General features: G+C 28.9%; 1 protein-coding gene across 1 annotated transcript in view; it reads right to left on the bottom strand.

Annotated features, from left to right (window-relative positions):
* LOC147067949 (Ig-like and fibronectin type-III domain-containing protein 1) overlaps nt 1-25,359 on the bottom strand; it is a 164,067-nt gene that overhangs the window by 10,283 nt on the left and 128,425 nt on the right. Inside the window, exons 10-21 of the mRNA XM_085952552.1 lie at nt 20,663-20,879; nt 19,097-19,222; nt 18,828-19,008; nt 17,401-17,547; nt 17,123-17,298; nt 15,744-15,891; nt 14,593-14,725; nt 12,965-13,157; nt 8,736-8,841; nt 8,507-8,647; nt 6,223-6,401; nt 3,791-4,082 (exon numbers count right to left, since the gene is read on the bottom strand). Of these exons, the coding sequence (XP_085808678.1) occupies nt 3,791-4,082; nt 6,223-6,401; nt 8,507-8,647; nt 8,736-8,841; nt 12,965-13,157; nt 14,593-14,725; nt 15,744-15,891; nt 17,123-17,298; nt 17,401-17,547; nt 18,828-19,008; nt 19,097-19,222; nt 20,663-20,879 (2,039 nt within the window). The remainder of the gene's footprint in view (nt 1-3,790; nt 4,083-6,222; nt 6,402-8,506; nt 8,648-8,735; nt 8,842-12,964; nt 13,158-14,592; nt 14,726-15,743; nt 15,892-17,122; nt 17,299-17,400; nt 17,548-18,827; nt 19,009-19,096; nt 19,223-20,662; nt 20,880-25,359) is intronic.

Raw genomic sequence — 25,359 nt, forward strand, 5'->3', positions numbered from 1 at the left:
AAAATACCCGTTCGGTATAGCAATTAGATGTCGGTATGCTTAAAATAAGTGAAATTATTGTGTAAACAAGTTTGCATCACGCATTCATCTTATTCTTTTGTCTTAACCTAAAAGTCTTAATTGTATTTGTTGAATAATCGTGAATTTAGCTATCACATACAACGTGGACAACATATTTTTGCTTAAAAAGCAGGACGTCTGGCAACGCTGCTAGTTGCATATTTTATATGAAAGGTTATGAAAAAAAATACTCTTAATATTTCATGAACACCACATTTTTGTTAGAAAATAGTACCCAACCAAATCGTATTTTTGATTAAAAAAATACATACAAAAAATATTTTAGTAGCGAGTACAGACTACATACATTTTTGATTGATGTTGATTAAAATAAGTATTTTAGTGTGGTTATGGAAATGTGGCGTTTATGTCAATAACTGTTTATGGATCTATTCATGAAACAGTATTCTTCATAATGAATAACCAATTTACCATAATATACAGTAAATAACACATTAAATAAATAATATTGACATTACGTAAAAAAATATTATCATATTCTCGTTTCACAATTTTAATATAATCGTTAATTTCGTCTGCGAATTTATTTATTATGCCTTTTCTATTATTCTACGGTTAAAGGTTAATGTGTGGGTTTAAAATGAATAGTTATAAAGTCTTTTTTACCTGAAATACCTGATTTAGACATTATTAAATATTATACCTGGATTTAACAGTTCTAAGTATAGTTTGTTATTAAATAAAAATAATATAATATAATAATAGCTTTGATATATTTTCTTTCCTCTCAAATCGCAATCAGAGTTGAATTTAAAAGTAATTACTTCTTAATTCATCCATAAATTTATGAATGTATGTCATGAATATACTCAATGAATACATGTGCTATTTTTTTATTATTTATAGTAAATTCAACTGATATTCTATTCTAACTAATACCCACTCAAATGAATTTATCTAAACCATAGTTTCCTTAAGGCACTGTAAGGACCTAGAATAACGTTGCTGGTCCCAAGGGATAGTATTGGGGCATTAAGGAACATTGAGCAATAAGAAATATAGAATTGAAAGCACAACACAAAACTCACCCTTCTCATTAGATACTATTATTTTCTGATTTCAGTTTTGAAAACTAATAATATTATTCCACTGTACTTATGTTCAAATCCTTCTTTGTTATTACATTTGAATATGTCATCACTTTGTAATTATAACGCTTATTAGAAAACAATATTGCCTGTAATCAACGGTGACCCGCGTGAGCGTGATACCAAAAGTTCTGTATGAGAATCATCATCTGGAGCCTGGATCTGGTTAAAGAAAACCAAAGTAAAAACTCAGAAGCGCGGGTCGCGTTGTTAGATGATATTATTCATAATGTGTATGAAGGAAACCATATAGTCACTCTGTCCCTAGGCCGTTTTCGGAGATGAATTTTCCATAATGAACTTCAAGAGAGTCTCAATAAAGAAACCTGGCGGACCATTGTGTAATCGGCCATAGACTTGAATTGTCTGTCAGTAATATTTCAGTGTTGTTTCAATTCCAAATTATCTTTTTGTAAAAAAAAATATATTAACAATTGTATTATTAGTTGAGTGAGAAAAAAATGGGGACGCGCTAAAAAAATGAAAAATGGGAATTTAGACAAAACAACTGGGAAACAATGCTTTAAAATAATTTTAATTAAAACATATACTGGGTATACAATTACAATCGCCGTTGTTTTAACTGAACTCTTGGGTAAATTTTTCGAATAAAAACTAAGTATATTATTAGTATGGTTTAAAAACAGTGTTTGGGCTATTTATTGTAACAAAAAATAACTTCGCATATATTACGTGACTACATTTTTCTGCTAAAAAAGATTCACCGTGTCTTTTACAATATTTTTTGAAAATAAAGTGAGACAATTAATGGACTTTTAGCTTAAATGGATGACACGGGTGTGAAATGGGTTATTTATTTATACCGAGAAATGTAAGTGTCGCCCTAAAAAATATGTGATATTTAAAAGTGAAAAAAACTACCCCGTACGCAAACCGGAACATGGAAATTCTGAATAACTTTACTTATTTCAGAGAGAAAAAAACTGTTTTCACGTTTGAAACTTATTTATCAAGAAACTGATAAAATAATATTTTCTGAAAAGTATCGCGTTACAATGATTTCTAGCATGTTGTCATGGACGCGAATAAATTTTCCTTTCTAAATTTGTAACGAAAATGCGATATCATTTTCAGGCTTATTTAATTTAGTATAAAATTCGTCGCTTTCGGAAACAATACTCTTTTTAAAGTACTTATATTGATATTTCAATTTAAATTATTGCTAATATTAATCAAAATGTTGTGGGACCCGAGTTCGCATCCTGGATCTGGAAAGTGTTCGGACCTATAATATGGACCTAATAGATTGAGCAAATGACTAAATTCCATTTTTCGTAACAACAAAAATCTTTTGATACAACCTCCACCTCTTTTATTATTATATAATATGGTTAAAATACATTTATTATATAGTTATATTTATGACGTGCAATGTCATTAAAAAACAAATTATAATAGTTATAGTTTTAAACACCTTCTAAAAAATCTTTGACGACTTTGATACGACACCCGGCGGATCCACTGGATTTGTGAAAATATGCATTATCAATTGAGCTACGTGTATCTTATCTAATTACGAAATTAACTAGTTGTACGTATTTACATCTTTAAGCACTTAACACATTGAGTTAATTTTATAAATCGGCTGTTGCGGCTTAAATCAATGTATCAATTATCTTAATTTACTAGACGACGTCAAAATCTCTCAAAATTTTTAGTTATAACGTACTTGCAATTAATAATAATTAAACAAACTATTTTATTATTTTTGTGGAATACAAATTTGGTAACAGTATTCGTTATTAAATATTATAAATACTCAATTCAAGTTCATATGTATATATTACATTAAATAGTGGCCTCACTTGAATTGGCAATTCTATAAAATTGGCAACACGGCTCGTTAAATCTGATGAAAAGCAATGAAAACAAATCTGTCGCCATTTATTTTTGCTCTGTAGATGGAAGTAGCAACAGTAAGTTGTCAATTTAGCTAAAAAAAATTAATAAAGTTGGTAACTTTTCTGTGCCTAAAAGTTTTAATATAGTATTATGTAACTAGTAGGTCGGTACCTATTTAAAATATCTCAGGAAAATTTTAACAGTTTTCAGAAAAGACTTTTTAGTAGTGCCCAAAATAAAATACAAAAAATACAACATATACAATATGTACTGTTGTTTTATTAAAAACTGCGATTTGTAGTTTTTATTACTTGATTTTATACTCACAACACAACTGTGTACTTAATTTTGATTTATAATATAACTATAAAATTATTAAAATTAGACGATATTAATAATATGCTGATCTTGTAAATTTGTAGTTTTACGTATTTTGCGGATGGGTACCTACTGCCTGTTTCAAAGAACTGTTAAATGGATTGTATAAGCGAGTGAAATTTAATTATCTGTTTTGCTCAGCACTATTTTTACTGTTGTAAAACCGCTAATTGAGGTCAAAAATCTATTTAGAATATAAATTATGACAATATCTTATCTGATTATGTTGCCATTAATTTGTGTATACACAGATTTAAATCGGTTCATATTTACATTATTTAGATTTCCAGACTTTTATACTAGTTATAACGATGATTTTTTTTACATAACTGTGGGCATGCTACATTTTATAAGCAAGAATTTGACAGAGTATTTCATACCTGATCCGTCAGCCGCGCATTTCATAAGTTTGTCAAAGTCAGCTATGCACTCTGGCTTTTCTATGACAGCGTCGATATCCAAGTAAAAGTTGCAAGCGTCCATACAGCCGGAGGTCACGTTTTGCTCGATACAACACTGCGTGACGTTGTGAGAGGGCGCAATGTTGTGGATCCGAACCGAGACGGCTTGCACCACGGAGCCGAACGCGTTTTCCGCGTGGCAAAAGTAATCCCCTTCGTCCAGCTCGGACATCTTGCTTATCACTAGACGCATGGTGTATTTACTCTTTTCCTTAAAAAAAATACAGAATAAGATAAGCCAGATTTATGATCCGGAAAACGCTCTAGATGCAGTGTTTTTTCAGGGTATACTGTCAGTTAAGAGTGTATTGATAAAGACATAAATTTATAGGAAGAAGGTTTTTTTTATATAACTTTTCGTAATAATATACAAAATTCTTGAACAACTAAAGCACTTTTATGTTGTATTAAAATATAAAATTGAAGGCATACGCTTTCAATTTGTTTACAATGAGTAATATAGACTGCATAATACCTAAATTAAATTTAGATCACAAACTGATGATAACGATTGATTTAAAACATTAAAGGCTCTAATTAAACAAGAATTTAGCTAAACATCAATTTCATTTTTGATAATTATTAACTAAATGTATTATAAGTTTTTAGTGGGATTCGAATTGGTAGCCATAGAAAATGTAATATTGTGTATGTTAGAAAATTCAGGGATGGTGTTTTATTTGATGTTTGTTATAATATAATATGAATTATTCTTAATAATTATTGTTCATTTATTCAAAATTGGTTTACAATATAAAAGTTTAAATGTTTATCTTCATACTTAATAGTTTATAGAATCAACCGATAGAATAAATCTAAAAAATGGCTTTTGATAGTTGATAAGTACACTACGTAAAGTTTGTGAATGCAACTAATATATTATTATTTAATACAATTGTCAAATTACCATATTATATTATAAAAGCCACATTAATTCTCAGCTTCATCACTCTCGTGAGTGAAAATAAAAGTAGTGTTTTTATCATAATCACGTTTTCATTTCTCAGAAAATAAACGTTAAAATACCTATTAGTTTTCTATGGCATGACGATAGTTTTTTGGTTTTTTTTTTATTATTATCATCAATCAATCACTCGCAAATCACATTTGATAAGAAAAACCGATTATTCAAAAACGTATGTTTGACCTACTACGCCAAGCATAGACGATTATTTAGACGTTAGTATTATAATGTTGGTATGTTACAAATATAGGCCAAGCGGATATTTCAATATATAATCATATAAATTAATCAATTTAAAATAACTTATTGTTTTAGCATTATATACGTGTTGATAGTATAAAACGGATTTTATTTATACGTATTTTTATTTAATTATCGGAATGCCATGCTATTTTTACTTTTATAAACGTTGAGTAATGTATTAACTACCTACTTAATATTAACACTTAATATGAATTTGTTAAGTTACTCCCATAATGCTACTACTTTGTTACTAGAACTCGGGTTCTAATCTAAATTAGATTTTGTTTTTTATTCGAATATATATTATGTATTTGTATCCAGCAAATGGACTCAATATACTTACAGTAAATTCCAGTTAAAATATCGATCACAAGTCTCTGGGTTAGACCAATACTTGTAATTTATTCCTCTTAGAAAATAATAATATAGTTAAATTATTTAAATTATACTTAAATAGTTAATTATATTAATATTAAATAGTAGTTATAAAAATGAAATAATAAGTTATCTTTAATAATACCGTTATTCGTTTTAGATATGCAAAAATAGAGAAACAATATCAAGACAATAAAAACACATAATATATAGTATTACATATTGGTTTTTTATAATATTATTATTATGGCACCGTAGAGGTCACAAATGTAATAATATCTTCTCGGTGGTGCAATTAAAAGATAACAATAAAAAGATTATTAAATATAAATATGAAAAATATAAACAATATTTTTTTTAATAACCAGTACTTTCATAATCACGTAAACGTTTCAATTGGTATTGTAATATTGCTAACTAATACCAAATTAGATAATTGGTTAATTATATTATAATATTATTAAACTCACGCTAATAATACTATCGCTTTGCTGAAAAATACAGTAAGTACATTATATTATTAATTGTGTCTATTTTTTAACTTTCCAATATTTTATAAGGAGATTTTTTTAAATTGTCTTTAACTAACAAGTACAAAATAAAGAAAATATTGATATTAGTAAAATAAAATAAAATAAACTAATAAATACGAAATATACATTCATATTCATTTTCGTATCACTTTCAACTATACACTATATTATTACACACACGTGCACCACTAATTACGTATTTAGCTGTTAGTAAATTATTAGTGTAATATCCTTACTTCATTATCGGGCTGGAGATTAATGTTATATTTAGGTCCTTGTATTACGGGAACGCGCCCAAGAGGATCTCTCCAGAATGCCATTTGGGGTTGCGGTAAGGCTGTCACATTACACTCGAGTATTGCAGAGCCTCCAAGCACCGCCATTGTCATTGCACTGGCTTGTACCACAGGTACATCTACATCAAATATACACATTTCTCCCTGTTCATGTTCTAGCATTTCAAAGATTATTCGATAACCTCAAAGCCAAACTTGGTAAGCAGGCTTAAGTATACACAAACTGAAGTATCGCTGTTGCTTGTGCGAAATATGATAACTGATATCTATTTATAATTCACATAGTTTAGTATAAATCAACAATAATATGTCACCTTTCTATTTATTACATACCAATTTAAAATATTTCAATTATTGTATAGTTTGAATTGTATGCAATACAATATAAAAAAACATCTTAAAATTGATTTAAATTTTAGCATTGTTAATTAATTAATTATACATTATTATGTGAAAATAATTTATTTTAATTAGCCAAGTATAAGGAGCACATTTTTTCTAAAGCAGGAGTTGCTGTATGGTAAATATGTATAAAGTAATAGTCCATTCATTATATTTTGTATTATTTTAGACACATATTTAGATATTGTCGTAAATGAATTCGTCAAACTAAAGATGACAGAACCTACCTGTATTTTTCAATTAAAATTTATAGTAATGTTAAGCAAAAAATATACACTTAAAATAAATCAAATTAACAATTATTTAGAATATACAGTTATTGGTATGTTTTTTTTTTGATTCTATTACGACCCTTATAACAAGGGATTGGGCCACCAGAGGTCACCAGCATGGCGAATCCTTACATACTACTACTTTAAAAAAATATTCTTCTATGACAAAAAAAGCATTCCTCATAATAGTGAAACAGCCTTCATGATTTAATTAAGTAACAGTTATTTTAATTCATTTAAACCAACATTTAGATAAAAATTTACAATGGCCATAAATTGTAATGAATACACTAATAATTATTAAATTCTACAAATTTTCTATCTGAATATTTTTATACTTGAATACCTACCAAAATATTATTTTACCCAAAACCACATTGTCGAATTTAACTCAGTGTGGGTTATATTTATAATTAGATTTACAAATACATTTCTACTAAATAAGTTCTAACATAAACGTCATAATAAATTATGTTTATTAATTATTAAAATAATGTGTGCTGTAAATGTTAAAATATATTCTATTTGAATATGCTTGAAAAAATATTAAAAATCTTATTATTTCGTTTCTATCTAATTTTTTATTGTGAAATTAGCTTGAAGTCAAAAAAGTAAGTTATTTCTGTGCTTAGTTATGAAAAACTCTTTTCTAAAAAGATGGTATATTAAAATTTTATTGCTTTAACGAATATTGGAATGGAAGCAAAATGAAGTTGATTTTCTTTTCGTTTTTTTGTACCCAAAATTAGGTACATTTTCATTAATTCCATATAACTCAGCTTAATTGAAAAGACGTAAAAAAGCATTGCGAAACTAACTTATCTTCTTTTGAGGCGCTTAGTGCTTAGATGTTTTCGTATTTATAAAGAACTTTTAAAATTAAATTTACCCGTGTAAAGACTTATGTTTAAAAAAAATCATTAAGCCTATATTTATATTAGGTACGAGTATATAAAAGAGTGGCGTGCGCTACATAGATGCTGTGGATGCGACGCATCCCTTAATTATTCCAAAATATTCAAATGATAGCATAGTAACCACAAAACCAATAAATAAATTTAACGACACACTAAATTATCGGTACTGCTCCATATGAGAGCAAATGTACTGTGTAGTGTGGGACTTAGTATTTGGTAGTATCTTTTAGATGCTTTGGAAACAGATCTCCATTGTTTTATTATAGCGTTATCAATTGTATAACTTCATTAAAAACTAATGACAGCTTACATTTATTCATTCAATAAAAATAATGTATTTCAAAATTGAATTATCCGACATGGCGTTAGGCTACCTCTGATATCGGAGATTTTCTTGTGATATCTTTGGATAATGAAGGATGCGCAGTATCCGCAGCATCTATAGACTTCACACCACCAAAATAACCTCAGTAATTTTAATATAGGCATATGCTTTTAAAAAGCATTCCCAGTCTGAAAAGACACTGCACGCAATTGATGTCATATTAATTGGCACGTACGAGTACCTAGTTGTTATTTTGTTGAATATTAAATATAGGTACTCATTTAATGATAGAATAATTGAACACTTACGTGAAATAGATATTTTTCGTGCAGCTTGCATCGGAGTTCCGTACCCGTTGTCGGCATAGCATGAAATTTGATCCATTTCTCGAGTAACGTTGTGAATTTTCGTAACCATATGTCTTGTTATTTCCTGGCGTATGAGACGACCTAAAACATACATATATAATATATATATTATACGCGGTTGTTTTGACAGCTTGTATTTTTTAAGTTACATATTATTATCATGTCTTACCAGATATATAAAGTGATATTGTTGGCATCGGCGTTCCCATGGCTATGCATAATATTGTCATACTTGAGCCCTCCATTACCAAATTGACAGGATGAATTGTAGGGGACTGCAAAAAGAAGAGAACTTTTTAGAAAAAATATATAATGTACATTTTCTATTAACTATCACAAATGATGATCATGTATAATATATAACTTGAAAAAGTATTTGTTGGAAAGATGTTAGCGGCCAGCGCTCGAAATGGAAAAGAGTACGAACCGGAGCGCTCGACAATTTTCTGAAAATATTATTAATATATTATTTAACATAGTTTAAGCGTATTTTATAAAAAACATGTGTGGTAGATTTTTTGTTATATTATAACTTATCTAGCTCAAACGATTAAATTATTTTTTCCACGAGACGGAGCGATAATTTTACCGATTTCACGAACCAGAATAGCGCTCCGGTGCGCTACGGTTCATTTTGAGTCCTGTGGTAGCCACATGCACTGGCGGCTCCCTCTATAGGTCATTCGGTCATTGACCTGCCAAAATAAATACCTAAAAGTGCGGCCACACCGGCAACAAGTCGCGCGACAACTCGTTAAATTTTACGATAATTATCATAATTGCTTAAGAAATTTTACGATAATTATCATGCTTATCGTAAAATTTAACGAGTTGTCGCGCGACTTGTTTTCGGTGTGGACCCGGCATTACAATCGACATAATAATATTAATAATATGTGCAATGTCATATATAATAATATTAATAATAATCGGTGGATTTGAAATTATAGGGCGCGCGATATTGTGTCAACCCAGTCTATTGGGCTTTTTTTGTTTGGGCGATAATTCCCCGAACAAAAATATTGTGTTCGCCGGCAGTCTGAAAATTGACCCAAATTGAATATTTTTATAAAATTTTCTCTCTCGTTTCTCATACATAAGACAGAGATCGATATAACACAAAATACGAGATCGAAGCTTGTAACGGTGCGTGAATTACTGTAATATCGGCAATGCCCGAGTGTGAGACAAAAGATTTTTTCACCTAATTAAATGAAACAGAATGATAACACTGACTAGATAATTGGTCTCAAGACGCAACTGTGTATGCGGTTTGGATTCGTTGACAGGTTTTGACGAATGCCTTTGGTTATTTTAATAATATATAAGGAGTTTTTGGTGATTTATAACATTTTTGTGAAGCAGTTAGTACGCACGCAGTAGCAATTGAAGTCTGTGATACAATTATAATGGAAATGGAAGCACGATTTGCATCCAACGATCATCTCATTATATCCGATTTGTTCAATAAAGAAAATTACACTGATTTTAAAAATAATTTTCCCACACGTCAAGTAAATTTGGTAAAACTGTTAGAAGAAATAAACATAATCAAGTTAAAAAATGAATTATTGGTGTTTTATCAACGAGATGATTTTCATGGCGCTATTAGTGCAGTTTCTCTTCTACATTTTTTACTCAGCAATAATTTCAACGAAACATTTTCCGAGTCGATCAAAGTTCTCCAATTTATTTGCGTCATACCAATGACAACAGTTGAAAGTGAAAGATGTTTTTCCACTCTCAAAAGAATAAAAACCTTTCTACGCAATAGGGCCAGGATAGACTGACCGCTCTTGCAATGCTCAGTATTGAAAAAAAATATGTGGGAAAAATAGACAATTTTTATAATCGTGTGATTGATGATTTTTCAAAAAGCAAAGAAAGAAAAGTGGACCTGATTTACAAAAAATTATAACGCGTTGTGTGCAATTTCGGTTAACGATGGGTTGGCGTTATGAAAAACGGACATTTTTTGAAGGGTTAGTAGGTACTGACCTATAACAATTTCTAGCACTTATTCTATAATGTATAAAAAGTCAATTTGCAATACGTCTTTTCAGTATACAACGAAAAGGCAAATTAAAATAATATATTCAAAATTGACCTGCTAGGTTTTTCCGGATTAAGCCGCCAATGGCCACATGTTAACATAATTTGAAATACTGAGAGATTAAATTATATATTGGCTTAAATCAGAATACTTAGTGTCAGAATAGTCAATATCTTATTGGCTAGACTTACTAGATAAAAAATGGCAAGTAAAAAATGAGAGTACCAAATCCACTCCGTTCAAGATTTATTCTAGGATCTTTCTAATATATATATAATTTTGATAGTTTTCGAAGGTGATGATAAATCAATCGACAATATATAAAATAATCACGCTAACAAACAAAATAATGATAGTATACAAAAATAGGTTTTTTCAAAGCAACAATGTTTTTTAGGCACCATTAAATCTAGTACTTCTCCTACATTTTCAAAGAAAAATCTCTCTGAAAGAACCAGGAAAAATACAACCATGAGCTAGCTGCTGGTTTATTTATAACATAATGCCAATGCTGTTCTGTCAATCAATATAAGGAGACTGTGGTGGTTAGGTCATATTTAATATCGCATAATAAAGCGGCAAACCAAAAGTCAACTAATTAAATTGACCAATCGATAACTGATGTGTTTGAACTAGGGATTGCAATAGCGGTATTTCAAAACCGGTATCCCAGTATTTTTCGATACCAAAATACCTGTTATAAAAATCTGACCATACCGATATAAAATTGGAAACATTTTTTTTAATTAAGATAAAAAGTTTAACAGTACTGTATTTTTGTGTTACGCGATGTTTCGTTTACTTCCGTTGCCTTTCAACGTCTTTGAATACCAGCAATAATGGCACGTGCTATACACTATTAATATTTTAAAGAGATTTATAAATATATTTATTGGTAGATACTTCTATTTTCCATATATTTCACGAATATTGATAATAATGCCGTTATTCAATAGAAAATACCGAAACACCTGTATTAGTATATTAATTCGGTAGTGCAATCCCTAGATTGAACCACTGAATTGGAGAGCGAACAACCATGCTGTTTAATTAAACCGTAACGGTTATGACAATGATGATGAAGAATAAGACCACCATGAATCTATTATATTTTTATGAATCTACTATATTATTTCTTTATGATATATCTGACACCACACATTACCATTAATAATGTATATTTCTTATTTTAAAAAGATTTAGTTTTCTCTTGGTGATTCATGATAATATATAAAATGTATCTATCACTTCGTATTCACTAGTCACTACATAATATTATGTTATAAAGTGAATGCCAATTGATAATTAATATATTTTATGAAATTTCTATTTACGTTATTTATTTAGAACAACAACAAAAGCATCATATAAAAAAACTTCTAATATTAAATTTTAAGTTTTATATGAGATGTGACCTTTTCGTATATTTTGGCACAATTTCAAAGTCAGCCATTTTTTGCGAACGGGTAAATTGATTCTAAATAAAATGAGATAGAAAGAGCTTCTGAAATGTCAAGAATTTATTCCTACAAAATAGTACAAAATATATTTGAAACTTCTATAGAACGATAAAAAAAACTTAAGAGCGACTGACTGACAATCGATATAATGTTTATATTACGGACAGATAATCAAAAATGTTTAACTTCTTGTAAGCCTTTTATAGATTTTTATACTAAATTTCTTTATTTTGACAATTATGTTTTAGTACTAATCATGGTTATTTTTAAATCAATAAAAACTGCTTTATTTTAATCAATTTGATTTTGTATCTTATATTCAAGAGTAAACTCCGTGCTCTTAATTTTTAACTTAATGCAGGTCGATACTAACTAGTGATACAAATACTATGATGTCATTCTATGAGTTCAGTATAAATCATCAAAGATAACACTTCATCAGACGTGTTATTAATTAATTAACTCTATTGTGACGTTAGTGATAGCACACTGCGCAGTGCACAAGCGCGACATCGCAAAACCTTTCCCGAAGCAGACACGAAGCATGTACGAGTTCAAACGAAGGGTGGAATACGGGGAATAGATCTATGGATTTCATTATCATATATGGATGAATCTTTCTATCTTGCACACCCTACACTACAGTGTTTATATAAAATCGATCTAGAACTTTCATGCCAAAAAGTGGATATGGCGTTTAAAATTTAAGTACCTATTTGATTTGACTTACCTATTTAATTAAACTGTTTTAATATTTATTGCAGAATTAGGACATGCCATTAGATGTATAAACTCAGTAAATTTGTACATAGTAGATGAAATATTTGACTAAAACCACAATCTTATTTTCTACACAATGTTTAAAAATGCATGTGAAAAAAATACCTCGACGAATGCTGGGTACGCGGGATCAGTCCAAACAATTAATGTTTCGGATGGTGGACTAGTGCCTTGCGGAATTTGAGCTTTCACATAAACAATATACTGCTTGTTTGGGGTCAACCCCTCCAACGTGTGGCTTGTGACTGACGTGACCTTTGATGAAAAACGCTCTTCCTTTGGCTGTTTGTAGAAAAACCTAAAAGAATTCGTAGGTTTAGATTTCTCTTCATCATTTGAAATAACGCCAAAAAGTATTTGAAAAATCAAAAAATACCTTAGGGAATTATATTATTATGCTATATCCTATCAACCACTAATAATATATTAATTCTTTCTTTAATTGATAGCTTTGAACAAGTTGACATTACATAACAAAAAAAGACTAGGCGCATAATATATGAGATTTATTAAAAGTTTACCAAGATCTAATACAATTAACCTCAATACAAGAATTTAGTTTAAGTTAGGTACCACAATAAATTGTATACATATTAAGATAGCATTTATTCAATACTATAGTAATTATTATTTTAATTTTCACAACATATTTTATTTACTTAGAATATTATGTTGGTTATCAAATTATTATAATTTAAAAAATATTGGTTTAAAATTAATTACCACTATGCCTTGACAGTGGCATTATTATCTATTATGTACATGCGCATATATTCTATACACAAGGCTGCTATCAGTCGCTATCGGCGGCTATCGAGAGTAGTTTATCATATTTATGTATTTAGATATTGTAATTGTTACAATAAGTTAGTCGTAATTATTACAATAAGTACTATGTTTTAACAGCACCTCTCGTGGCTATGTTAACTTTTAGAGCGAGATAAATAGTTTTGACGGCTGACTTATTGTGACAAGTATAATACCTCAATACATAAATGTGGTAAACTCCCCTCAACAACCGCCAATAGCGGCTGACAGCATCCTTGTGTATAGTATAGATGCGATGACACAATAATTTTATATACTTAACGAAATAACGTTGATTCAGACTTTAATTTTGCAATTTTTATAAAAATTAATATCAAATTCTACAATTCGTTTTTAGTTTATACATATTATTCTGGTTGTCACACTTTATCAAAAATAATATTGTATTAAATTTCCGTAAATAAAATATTAAAATCATGTTCATGGACATCTATTGATCGTAGAAATTCATAGTATTTATATAAAAAAAAATGTACATGAAAATAAATATAGCTACTGGACAATCCTACATAATATTATTTTAGTCACATTTTGTTTTTGGGATCCGATTCACATCTCTCAGATGGTTAAAAATGAACGTGTTATTTTTCAATCAATATTGTTAAGATCATAAATTATTATGCTTTACCTTAGACCAAAAAAGATATTGACACAACACAGTAATAAATATTTAATGTCTGCATCGTTACCAATTTGACATTAATTTTATTACCCACTTAAATTGTTGCAAAATAAAATTAGGTTAATATTTATGGAGAACAGATTTCGATTTAATTTATATGCTAAATTATTTTATAAAAAATAACAATGCATCATAAGATTTAATTGGATTTGTACACTTACTTACAAGTCTACAAATAATAATAAAAAAATAAGTTTTAACAAGTATTGATACTTTAACAAACTTGTAGGTTATAAATTCTGATGGATGACTGAATACTGGAGGCTGCCAACTTATTGTTATCCATGTTGCTGAATGACCAGATACTGCTAGGGAATGCGGTGATGAAGTGAGACCAAAGTATTCATTGCTCCCATCTGTATATAAAGTAATAACAATACTGAAAATGAACATTCATTTATATTATTTCTAATATAGTTTTGAGTCAAACTCAATGTAATAAAATGAAAATATAGGCTATTTTAACACTAAGTAATAGTGTTATACGTAACTGCGGTTTCGCGGAAAATATTAGTATCTATGTAAAAAACGTAAAATTGAAAAATATCCTTATACTATTTTTAAAAGGTATTTATTAACTAAAGGACCACAGTATTTTTACTGAGGCATATTAAAACATTAGAAAAGTACTGTTAAGCCTTACTCAATTCCTTTTTATCTGATACTACACAATATTTCCCTAGACATGCAGTCATAGTAAAATATAATGATGGAAACAACATAATTTCGAAATACGTTATTATAAAAAATGTTGATAATAAAAAAGTGTTAACTTTAGGTTTTTTTGTATGTGCCTACACAAACTGAATACGCTACCTACTTAAAAATAAAAATATTTTTTTAGGTAGGTAATATTTATTATCAAAATGCCTTACGTACTGAAAGTTAGTGACAGAAACTAAAAATATTTTATAATATAAATTGTATTTTTTATTAACATCACATAATAGTGAAAAATATGCAAAATCATATTTATAACGACTACAAAAAAATTGTGGGATGGTGACAATATGAAAATGGAAAATTTATATAATATTTTTTGCCTTAAATGGAATGTTGTCGTTCATTTTATAACTACAATAAATTTTAACAATTATTAATGAATTATTCATTATGAGCTATGTTAATATATAGGTATTAATTTAAGGCAATTCAGCTAAGAAATAAGATTAATAAAAATATTACCAGTAAAACTTATAATAAAACAGTTTGATTTTTAACTTTTAAATTACTGGAATTAAATAATACAAAAATCGTTTATTACATAACTATTGCCGGAGAAATTTATTCGTTAGTGTTTTATTTTTTTCTTAATTTGATTAATGTACGGAAGACAAAATTCTCTTCTGCCAAAATAGTTTTTTTTTGCGAGACATGACTTACTTTGCATGGTTGTATTGATTATGAGAATGCTCGAGGGAAGGGATGATCCATGGACATTATGCGCTGTCACAAAAAGCTTGTACAAAAAGCCCGCTTCCAAACCGGACAGCTCAATCACTGTATCGGTCACATTTACTTGCTACAAAGAAAAATTGCGCACAATAAACATTATTTGAATCGCACAGCAGCAAAACATTGCTTCGTAAATTTGAAGTATCGAAAGCTTTTACTTTTTATCCTAAACAACTCGAATTGAATTTTCTACTGATATAACACAACAAAAACACAACAAACATATATTTATAAGTTGTTTCATTTTAAGATGTTTATCTGTATGAAAAGCGTATTTTGAGAAAATAACACCTCTTTTATTGTGAGTGCAATATTTCATAAAATATTTGGAAAAAATATGGGTATTGAAAATTATTATGTAAACCAATTTTTGACAAATTAACATATGGTAGGGTAGGGTAGGGCATCTAATTAAACATAAATATGTTATATTATGTAAAAAAACACACACACTAAAATCTTAACACCGTTAAATCTTCTTATTCCGTACACTTTGAAATAAAATATGATAAAATTCATTACATATTAATAATTTAAACGCATGCTATGACTTCTTACCTAATTTAAATGTTGAAAATGCAATTCAATATAGAACCAGTAAAAATTGTTTTTGATGATTAATTTTCACAACACATGAAGCTTTGTTTAGTAAAATTACAATTTTTTAACCATGTCCGATCCCAATAAGATCGCATTGGCCTCCACAAAGAGGTTTGTATTAACAGATTTTTTTATGGTTTTACGAGAAAATGATGTTAGCCACTTGCTCAACTTTTTAGGTCCATACTCAGATTCAAACACACATTGCTAGATCCAGGATTCGTACCTGAGATTCATGACCTTATAGGCCAACGCGTGGACGTCAATATGTCATATATATGTATATTATAATTCTTACATTTCGTATCTTATCGTATATATAAAACATCTTAGATTTTTCAAATATTTTTATTTATGTGTGAATATGTCAGGCTTATTACAGAGTCCATTATCAATGGATGCTATAATGGTCTTGAAATATTGAGAAATAATAAAATAATGGTTCATATGATGCTATCTTTACCACAAACAAAATAATAGAATAAATAATTGTGAAAGTTTTAAGTAATCATATATATATATACGGATGTATTTATTTAACAGTTGCATCAATAACTAGTAATGTTTTTTCGGAAAAAAAATAATTGTATTATAGTTTATCAAATCTAGATTAACAATATCAACGATGTTATTTTACCAACAGTAAAAATGAATGATTTATTACAAATACTTCATAATTTAATCAAGCTTAAACTCACGTTATCCAATTGCAAGTGTTCTCCAAGATCACTTTCATTGAATATATTTTTATAATGAAGAACATAATAAGTCACGTTGGCACCATCTATTGGTTGTGTCCATTTCAATCTAATACTGGTGTTGGTTAACATAGTTCCATACAGTTCTTCTACAGGTGTTGGGAGAAGATCAGTACCTAAAGTAAAAAAATATAATAATACAAAACATAAAATACATATTTTCCCGGTGATAAATGACGATAAACGTTACCTAGTAAAGAAATAAAACTTTTATGTACCTTCTTCAAAGCATTGAACGATATTCCCCATGAATGGAATACAATTTTTTGTGATATTCTGTGATGTGTCGTGAATAATTCCTTTACAAATAGGTTGGCAAGTTTCCGGAACGCCTCTCCTCTCGCAACATTTTTCGTGGTTACGACCTTAAAATATATATACATGCAAATTTTATTTAATCCAAATATTATACGTACCCACAATCACACAAAATATATTATTTGTATTGGAATTAAAATATAAACGGTGTAAAACTGAAAGGTTATTAAAACTTCAATCACAATACGTATTGCTACTTTCAACATCAAAAAATATTTTCCTTTCTTCTTTAAGGAATATTTTTTTAATTAATAAAGTTATCACAACGGAAAAATTATTTTCATGATGATTTAAAGTCTAGACTAGACGAGCTTAAATTGTCAATATTTAAACTAAGTTTTGTTATTATCTTTATACTATATATATTATAATCAATTAAACTTTATATTTTCAATCTATGTAGTTTGTTACTAATACTAAACAAATCTCATTAAACACCACCATGGGGAATATTTCATAACTTTATAGTGCAAATAGTTTCTGACTAGGCATTTTTTTTAGATATTTTCGATAATAGGATAGTCGAATATTTGAAAAATCATTATTCGGTAGCTTAATTAAGACGAAAAAAGTTTGTTATGGTTTTTGAAACTAATTGTTTTTTGTTAGCTATACGACATTTTAGTAATTTATGTTGATAGCTGTTTTTTGGGCTACAAACTCATCCTCAAAACTATTTACAATTATGACAACTAAAATATCATGGAATTAACACAATACTTTGTTACTATTCTAACGCTAATTCAATAATTTAAAAAAGTACCTAATGAAGATATTCAGTTTTACTATAAACCCATCTTCATTTCATTCCGACCATGTTCGATCCTAACAAGATATGTGAGCTTGGAGAGTGGAGGTTTGTATTAACAGATTTTTGTTTTTACGAGAAATGGATATCAGCCACTTTTTCAACCTATTAGGTCCATACTCTGACACATACACAAAGTCATGATAGAAAAAGGGGTGTATTTATGGTACTTATTCTATCTTTTTTTCGCGTAGTTTCATTTTTTTGTTCAAAATTAAATTACTTATTAATATTATTATTATAGTATAAAATGTGATTTTTTAATTAGATAAAGTCGTCATAGCGGATTTTGTGATTCGAATACTCAATTTTGTTTTGATATGCATAGTTTTGGCAGTCAAAAATAATAAAGATATTATTATATATCCGCAAGATAAGTACCCATGCGTTCATTTTTATAAAATGAAACGCTGAGTAAATATTCATCTTATTTATAAAACGATGTTTGTTAATTCAGCCCAAGGACGCGCGGCAGTAACTGCGTAAGATATCTACCCTTTGGTGAATATGGTAATTTACCTCCGACCCCGCATCGTAATATTTTGTGAAACTCCTGAGTGCAGAGGGCAGCTAATGATTTCAGATCCGACATTCTGGCTTCGTAGGAGCACAAAGGCATACACACTTCGGAGAGTGACACGGCCACACAGCATGACGTCACGTTATAACTTAACGATTTTTTGATCTCCTCCTCCAACAGCTGTTGAAAAAAGGTCACCCATAAAAATATAAATACGCCGATATAAAAAAATTGTACTACAATATTGCTTCTTAGGCGAAGGAGTTACCTTGCTTTGAGTTTTGAAAATAATTCTGGCAGATGGCTCGCCGATGCCATGCGCATTAACTGGATTTATGAACACTTCATATTCTTTATTTGAATCTAGATTTTTCATTATATAAGGAGAATGTATCTGTAAAGTAAAGAAAATTCACTGGCAATTTCATTTAATATGATACTTTTCACATAACCCAATAATACTAAAAAAAACTGTTACTGATTACTTTTAAAAAGTTTTTATATGAATACACCAAAAGTAATAATAAAAAATATCATACTATTTTGTATTAAAAAGAGGAATTTATCTCGGCTCTTTTCTACAATATTACAAATGAAATCATTGAATTCATTCAAAAATTTATCAATAATAATATTGTTTGAAATTCTATATAAAGGATTGTAATAGATTTTTGGGTGGTCGTTGTTTGTTTTTTCTTCTTCTTTCCTCAGCGTTTTAGACTTGTCGCAGATGTATTAAAGTTTACTGTAAGATTTATGAATGTTTTCTCTCATCTAAACATATCTCTTTTTGACACACCATTCTTATTCATACACCTTACAATACCTAACACTTAAAACACATTATCTCTTGAGAATGGCATCTATAACAAGACCAAAATGTTGAGTAAAGAAGAAGAAAGAAAAACGGTGACAATTCAAAAAGCTATTACAATAACAAATAATCATGTAAGTCTCGAATATTATACATAAAGGAAAATTTGTAAATAAAATAACCTCTAATCTAAGTATTCGAATATGAATAACAACGAATTGGATGCACGTGAATCATGTAGTGATTGTGCAAAGAAAATATCAATTATTGTCGATTAATTATAGTAGAGCAATTATTAGACACTGTACATGCGCAGATGCGTTTTCTATTAGTACGCATAAATTACACAAGGCAAATTTTATTATCGCTATGATTTTTATTTCCGACTTCATTTAGGTAAAGCATATTGCATTGCTTTCTTTCGCATAACGCCAATCCATTTTTCACTTATTTTCTATCCAAACTATCAAACTTCACGCTAATATGGTATGTTTATATGCATTGGCATCATCTACCAAATTTAAATATTTTTTTTTATATATAAATAACCACAGTAAGATAAACACAGTTCATATATTTATAATAATTAGATACCACCAGCCAGGGCATATATTTTTTGTTCGGTAAATAAGTGTGCGCCAGTTCTGTCGCTAATTCTGACTGTGAAAACGACAAATCGTGTAAAGGATACATTTTAACTATACTGCCATCATATTACTATGCTCTTCTAAAATATTATATTATCTACATATAATCACTTAAATTAGTTGTTACAACATACCTCAGTTTTTGCTCAAAAGTTAAATGTATTGTAATTTTTAATTAAAAATATTTATTGATTTATTGAAGATTTTTTTTGCACACTTCAAATACAGTATACATTGATATTTCCTAAGGCCATGGTGAACCTTTACAATTTAAAGCATTAAAATTATACCTGCACACTTATTTTTTTGCAAAATATTATATATTACGTAGAGAAGCTATGCAATGGTTACGGATATTATTAAAATAATTTACCTTTTTAATAAAATAATATTGCTTGTCTTCGCTGGATAATTTCCTAAAGTGTAGGTTATAATACTGGACAGTGTCTCCAAGCGTTGGTGGTGCAGACCAATGAAGAACCACATAATCTGTTGCAATGTTGGAGACGTGAATGCCTGAAGGAGGACCAGCGAGTACTCCGTATCCTTGGAGCAGACAATTGACGTAATCTGACATGTAGTCGAGGCACCTGAAAACGGACTAAGTAATTACGTTTACATTAAAAATACTTACAAACTAAATTTATAAATTTAAAAGAAACAAACATATTATTATGAAAATAAGGAAAAGCACAAACACATCGGCCTTATGTTTTTACACAAATGGCGCAACTGATTCGTCACAAAACTTAAAAGGGGACATCCGACGAGTAAAACTAGTCACAAAGTTATTAAATTATATTGACATTTTAAAAAGAGATGCCTATTTCTCACAAACCGAGTGTAAATATTTCCCAAAGCAAGATAAACCTTTTCTTATTAATAATTGTATCCTTGTAAATATGACAGAATTTTTTTTTAATAACATCAATTTTTTTTCACAGAGTAAACGCTAAACACTCTTAAAGCTAGTGATGTCACATTAGAGTAGGCAGGTCATATGTTGCTTAAAGGAGGAACTTATGCCAAAAATTACGAATAGTACACAAATCTCTGATGGCAGTATTCCATGGTTGTGAGATTTTTTCTCCTGCGGCACTAACGTTGCGTGCTGTAAAATGAATGGAAAATTTTGTATATTTATATTGATTAAATGTACCATAGTTATTGTAATTCGCCTACTTCCGTTCTTTGATATATGTATATGTAAATATCTAAGTTTTCTGCTGTATCTTCCTACTTATGTGTTGTGATCTTTAAGATAGAAGACTGTTTCAATTAAATCATATTCGTATAATTTACATCAAATTAATATACCTTATACATTTTTGGAATGCGTGGATTTATTTTGAAGATTTTAATCTGTTATTTTTTATCGCAGGGGCTCTCAAAACCAGTCAGTGAGTCGGGCCTCTACTTCACTAAATACGCCACTGGGCACAGTATCTGCTCGATCTCAAATATAATAAAATTATTTAGTTAGCTTAATAATTATAGATTTTAGACCTGGCAGATATCATGCCGCTGACTATAGTGCGAAATAACGATGATGGTGTTCATTAAATCCCCCTACAATAATAGCATCACTGTGTTGCAATGTAAGACCCCGTTCATAGAAGACTACTATTATTAATAATGAATTATACACTTGGGTACACTTACTACTACTAAAATAATATATTAATATTTCAAACCATATTCACTAAAATTATGTTTGCATATTTGCATTATACGTAGACTATAATATGCGTAGATTTGTGCGAGTGCTGTGTTTATTATGGCAATAATGCTACGTGAATACGATGTGTTATACTCGTCCAAACCACGTAGGTTATTATAACTTATTAAGAAAATGTTAAGAGGGTTGCTCACGTATATTTACTGTCTCAGTACTCTCAGTAATATTGTGTATCTTCCAGTCATAATGACAACAAACTGATATAATATATTATCCATTTGATTTTATATAACTTATAAATGGTACTCTTTACGTTTATTTTTGCTATTTATTATCTATAACAAATGTACTATTACCATTTTTTCAGTTGATGGCCAATAATCACAGCAGATTTCGAATTTGGTCAAAAATATTCTTATACCTATATAGTAGATATTTTTGGAATATGAATGTTTGAAATGAATTTTATAGAGAGTACTAAATTTAGATTTTTTTTAAATTACGATGATTATTACCTACGTATAAGTTTCATGTTTGAAAGATTCATTAATATTCTACAATTCGGTAATGAAAATGAATTAAACTCGAGTTTTTATAATGTTAAAATTTGACCCAGATAATTATCTATTTTTCTCATTTTAACTGCTCTCGAAAGTGATTACAGAACGGTTGATGTCGCAATAACTCAAAATCAATTTGTAGAAAGAGTTAACAATAATCGTCACCCAGATTCTAACTTTATGTAAGGGCGTAATGTGTTATCACAAATGTTTGTAGTTTTGTTGAATTTTCAGTAGATATTACAATATTTTATCAGTCGGTTTCAGTCTTCTCTGGCCCGAAATTTATTTGATTATTATTTGGATTCATCTTTCATAAACAAGTTACTGAAAATAATAGATAAAAAAAATATTGGGGTGATAATTTATTTAACTATAATGTCAGTAAATTAATTATAAAATTGGACTTCACTTTGGAAACATTTTTCTTCTTATTGTTGCTTTATAAGATGTATAACAAAATTTATTAAGGATGGAGCTTATTATTGTCCATCTACTTATCTTTAAATATTTATACAAAATTTAAACATCATTTATTAATATGATGTCATATTTTGCTTATATTCATTTAAAGTTCATAAATTATTTATAAACATCAATCTGTATTGAAATATGAAATTAAAACCATAAATAAAAAAATACAACACGTAATTGCAAATTAGCAATATTTCCATACTTATTGATTTCTAACAAAATAATCATTAAATAGAATGAATAATTTAAGTAGAGAACAATCTTCACAACAATAGTAACCTGTCTATAATTATCTATCAAAAAACCAACGCACTGGGATTTTTTAATGTAGGGAAGCAATAGTAATGGACTATCGAAATGAAGGCCAAGTACACGTTGTGACCGGCTCCAAGTCACGACTTTTAATTTAAAGATTCATAAATACCATTCATACCGATGCTATCTTTAAACAATCTAAAATATTTGAAATATGTTTGTGAGAGGCTATTAGACAACATGTACCTACAGAAAAGACAGAGTGGCAATTCTTCATTGATTGAGGCATTCGGCAATTTTACAGACATGTCTCTCGTCGTCGATTGTATTATAATAATATAAAGTTTTGATGCGGATGATCGTCAGCGCACTTCAACTGGAGATGGGTTTCGGGAATTTCCCGACGGGTATTCTCGAGAAATTTTCGAGATTTCCCATTCCGAATCTCGAGAATTGAAACCTTTAACATTAAGGGAAATCCCGGATCTCGAGATCAAATGTTAAATGAAAAAACGATTTTCTATATGAAAAAAGTGGACATAAAACACAAAACGTTCAAAGACTGATCGGGTTTAACACAATTATTAAGACAACATCGAATCAAAATGAGCGCAATTTTTGCAACATCAGGGAATTTTGCGTCTCAAAAGCGTACGAGATTGTCAGACGCAGCGATTGATAATCTGTGTTTTTTGAAATTCTATTTTAATAAGTAATGTTTTGAACTATTTTTGTTTTCCTACTTCTATTTTGTTTGTCTTCTTACATAAATAAAAAAAATTGGAATTGGTCTGTTTTTACACTGATTTTAGGAAGTTTACAGTTTTTTTTAAATCTCCCGATATCTCGAGAATTCTCGAGAATTCTTTTCTGGAGATCCCGAATCTCGAAAATTCAAAATTTCATCATTTCGGGAAATCCCGAATCTCGAGATTGAGATGTTCTCGGGAAATACCCAACTCTAACTGCAACGACAAGTCAGAGAGTTTATTAGACATTGCCTTCACTGTGACTTGAGATAAGAAGAAACCTCTGAAGGATAAAGAGTCCATGAAAAAATAGCCGAGAAGAAAAATACTGATATAAATTTGTAAAGTAATCTGAAATACTGTTCTTTTGTACAAATGTGTTTATTATTCATGCATATTATGTTCCATTACGACGTAGATTTCCAAACTTCTTATTTATTGTTGACCTGTTTATTCATGATAATTATATAATATATCAGGAGAATTATTTATTTTTTCTTCCAAGGCGTAGAATTAACTTGCCGTTATCAGTGCCAATTGGCAGGTCAATAGTTGTATTTAATTAAATGACTTTGAATATCAATATATTCAAGTTGCATGAGATTAAGTTTATAAATACTTCATTGTAGCTTTCCAGCAATTTTTATTATTATTAATTATAATATGTATCATTGTGTCATCGTATAATATATCTTTTTTTTGTATTATTATACAGCATGCTTTCTTCAACGTCTTAAACTTATAATGTACATAATATAGTGTTTAGTCAAAGTAATAAATATGAATTTGAATATTCGTAAATATTTAAAAAAATTTGTATAATTATTGATTGATTTAAAAAATATTATAACCATATAAACGCACTGAAAGTATCAACATTTTTAAACAATGATTTCTTTGATATTTTTGGTCCGAGTATATTTTTGTTGATTGATACCTACTTTGATATATTTATCTTTCGCTCGATCATCCATAATATAATAATGTCAGTAAAGTAGATCGTGTATCATATATGTCTAATGTTTATATTATAAAATATTTAAGTCAGAAAATATTGAAATGATAATACTTACTATTTTGCATAAAATAAATATTTATTTGATTACTTGTTACAGTTACGAGGTAAAACATCACCAGTTTGGCATTTTTGATAAAAGATTATTCTATTAATAAAATGTATAAAGAAATTGTGGTTTTCAATGATTATTATTAAGAATTCGTTACCCCAGTTCCAACTTGTTGAAAGGAAAAACTTATTTCATTGAAATGCCGTCATTAATCACAAATTTGTATAGTTTTGAACTCCCTTCAATAAGCACTGCCATATTTTAACAATCGGCCTAAGTTTTTGCTA

Source organism: Rhyacophila brunnea, unplaced genomic scaffold (assembly GCF_057557595.1).
Source record: "Rhyacophila brunnea isolate RB1 unplaced genomic scaffold, BYU_Rbru_1.0 scaffold_3, whole genome shotgun sequence".
NCBI lineage: Eukaryota > Metazoa > Arthropoda > Insecta > Trichoptera > Rhyacophilidae > Rhyacophila > Rhyacophila brunnea.